This window comes from Myotis brandtii, unplaced genomic scaffold (genome assembly GCF_000412655.1).
Source record: "Myotis brandtii unplaced genomic scaffold, ASM41265v1 scaffold915, whole genome shotgun sequence".
NCBI lineage: Eukaryota > Metazoa > Chordata > Mammalia > Chiroptera > Vespertilionidae > Myotis > Myotis brandtii.
The window spans coordinates 3,011,810-3,014,989 of record NW_005371769.1 but is presented as its reverse complement, the minus strand read 5'-3'; the positions used below and the strand labels follow the sequence as shown (position 1 = coordinate 3,014,989).

The 3,180-nt window shown below is 56.4% G+C and overlaps 1 protein-coding gene across 1 annotated transcript in view; it reads left to right on the top strand.

Annotated features, from left to right (window-relative positions):
• PHACTR3 (phosphatase and actin regulator 3) overlaps positions 1 to 3,180 on the top strand; it is a 61,256-nt gene that overhangs the window by 1,940 nt on the left and 56,136 nt on the right. The window contains exon 2 of the mRNA XM_005885596.2: positions 3,043 to 3,117. Coding sequence (XP_005885658.1) covers positions 3,043 to 3,117 — 75 coding nt within the window. The remainder of the gene's footprint in view (positions 1 to 3,042; positions 3,118 to 3,180) is intronic.

Here is a 3,180-nt window from a genome sequence, read left to right as displayed (position 1 = left end):
CCAGCCTGCACCCTCTCCAATCCGGGATCCCTCGGGGGATGTCCGACTGCCGGTTTAATCAGGCCTAAACTGGCAGTCGGACATCCCTCTCTCAATCCAGGACTGTTGGCTCCTAACCACTCACCTGCCTGCCTGCCTGATCACCCCTAACCATTCTGCCTGCTGGCCTGATTGCCACCAACTGCCCCCTATTCTGGCCTGATCACCCTTAACTGCCCCACTCCTGCCGGCCTGCTCACCCCCAACTGCCCCCGCCTGCTGGCCTGCTCGTCCCCAACTGCCCCCTGCTGGCTGGAAGCTCTCCCAGTCTAATTAGCACATTACCCTTTTATTAGTATAGATGATTATTGGTTTTGTTAATCCTCACCCAAGGATATTTTTTCCATTTATTTTTAGAGAGACTGGAAGGGAGAGAGGGAGAGAAGAGGCAGAAAGAGAAGCATTGATGTGAGAGAGACATAACGATTGGCTGCCTCCCACATGTGCCCTGACCAGGACCTGGAATCAAACCTGAAGCCCAGTATGTGCCCTTGACCAGGAATCGAACCTAGACCCCTTGGTGTGTGGGGGTGAGGCTCTAACCACTGAGCAACCGGCCAGGGCTACATAATAAATCACCCCTAACCACTCTGCCTGCTGGCCTGATTGCCACCAACTGCCCCCCATTCTGGCCTGATCACCCTTAACTGCCCCACTTCTGCCGGCCTGCTCACCCCCAACTGCCCCCGCCTGCTGGCCTGCTTGCCCCCAACTGCCCTCCTGCCAGCCTGCTCGCTCCCAACTGCCCTCCCTAGCCGGCCTGATTGCCCCTAATTACCTCTGCCTCATCCCCACCACCATGGCTTTTTCCAGAAGGACATCCAAAAGGTCTCCCGGTCTAATTAGCATATTACCCTTTTATTAGTACTGATTCCTTTTTACTCTACCATGGTTTCTAGTTTGCAATGTTTGTACCCACTAAATTTGTGCCACCCTTGCAACCCTGTATTACTCAGGTATACTTTGTGTGGAAATTTGACTTGTGTATTTTTAGAGAGACTGGAAGGGAGAGAGGGAGGGAGAGAGGGAGGGAGAGAGGGAGAGAAGAGGCAGAAAGAGAAGCATTGATGTGAGAGAGACATAACGATTGGCTGCCTCCCACATGTGCCCTGACCAGGACCTGGAATCAAACCTGAAGCCCAGTATGTGCCCTTGACCAGGAATTGAACCTAGACCCCTTGGTGTGTGGGGGTGAGGCTCTAACCACTGAGCCACCGACCAGGGCTACATAATAATTTTTATTTATTTATTTATTTTCTTTATTGATTAAGGTATTACATATGTGTCCTTTCCCCCCATCGCCCCCCCACATGATAATTTTTTTAACCACCCACAAAGTTGATTGACTAATTCTTCTTGTCCAGAATGAAAGCAACAGACACTGTTATTCAGCGAACCTGAGTGCAGGTACAAAGCAGCTGGTCAGCCAGGCACGCCCACTTAGAGATTCCCCTGATGTCCGGCACAGACCGGGAGCCATCATGACTCTGGTGGGGCCTCACAGGGGCTGCGCATCTGCTGGGGAGGAAGTGGGCAGGGTGGGCGTTGCTGGGGGTGGGTGGCCTGAGAAGACCCAGGTGAGGAGGTGACATTGAGCTGAGACATAATTGGTCCCCTTGAGGAAGGCAGGGAAAAGCATTGTAGCGGTGGGAACAGCCCATGCAAAGGCACTGAGTTGGGGAAGACATATCCGTGCATCAGTGGAAGGCCTAGGGAGCCAAAGCAAGGGGAGCCCCTGACACTCTCTGGGTTTGATGGCCGCGGACATGGGATTGGAGAGGTGAGCTGTGTGCTATAAGGACTCCATGCCACGGGCCCTCAGCCAGCGGGAGAGGGGCCTGGGAGGTCATCGGGATGCTGAGTGTCCCTGCAAGGGCATGGAGGGGCTCCAGCTTAACCCTGCAGGACCCCACCTTTGAGCAGGCGTTCCCCACCTTCAGGCCATTTGTCCAAGCATTTAGGGATCCCAGGAACAGGATGCATTCTGGTTCTGGTGGGAGGTGGTCCTCTGTCCTCCCCAACCCGCTGGTCCTCAGGCACAGGCCGTGCCCGTGGTGCTCCTCTGTGCCTGGCGCACAGCAGATGCTGAGGAAACGCTTTCTCAGTATGAATCCATCGAGGAGCTTCGTTTTCACTGCTGTTCCCTGAAGGGGGGCTGAGGTGGTTCTGCTTCCCAGTGACACCCCACACACACTCGTTTAGCACCTGACACATAGTAGGTGCTCAGTCAGTAATTGCGAACAAATTAAATAACTGTTGTCACTACCTGTTTGTCCACCGCTGCTGGACTTCAAGCTCCGACAGGTGGGCGGCTCTGGTCCCCTGCAGCCGGCGTGGGCAGTGCTTGCACACACGGGCGACCGCGGGCCCTCTGTGGCCCAGGCTTCACAGCCGGCTCTGTCTGCGTCTTTTAAAGAGAGGGCCCGAGAATTACGTAGGTTTGTACTTGGAAACTGGTGCAACTGTAGGCGATAGTTTTCTGGACACTTAGAGAAAAGAAGGGAGCAGGTGGGTGAGTTGCTGAGTGCTGGGCTGGGGCTGCAGGTGGGAAGGGCTCTCCCAAGGAGGAGCTGAGAGCTTTGCTGGGGCCTGTGGAGGGCGGCCAGGTCTCCTCCCTGTCGCCTGGTGGGCTCTTTGGGAGCATACGCTGGGTGCACAGCGAAGCTCTGGGGCGGCCTGTGAGCAGAGAGTGGTCAAGGAGTGTTTCACTGACAGTAGGAACCGCAGGAAAGTGCCCCAGGGCATTGGGGCAGAGAGAAGAGGGCCCAGCCGGTTAAGGAGCATTTGGTGGAGGGCAGAGTGGGCAGTGGGGGCCAGCTGAGAGAGGGCGTCATGCCAGGCGTTGATTCTCAGGTGCGACACTTGGCAGCCTGGTCAGTGAGAAAACTTGGGGTTCCCAAACAGGGTGCCCAGGGGACCAGGCCCTCTTACCCCACCTCCTGGGCCTCCCCCTGTCTTCTGGAGGCCCCGCCCTGACTCACCTGGCTGTTTGTGTCTGTGCAGCGCTGGAGAAGAAGGCCGGCCGGCAGGGTCGGGAGGAGCTCATCAAGAAGGGGCTGCTCGAGATGGTGGAGCAGGGTAAGTGGGGGACAGGGCGGGTGGGGGGCAGGGTAAAGGGGAAGGAGGGTGAGTGGGGGGCAG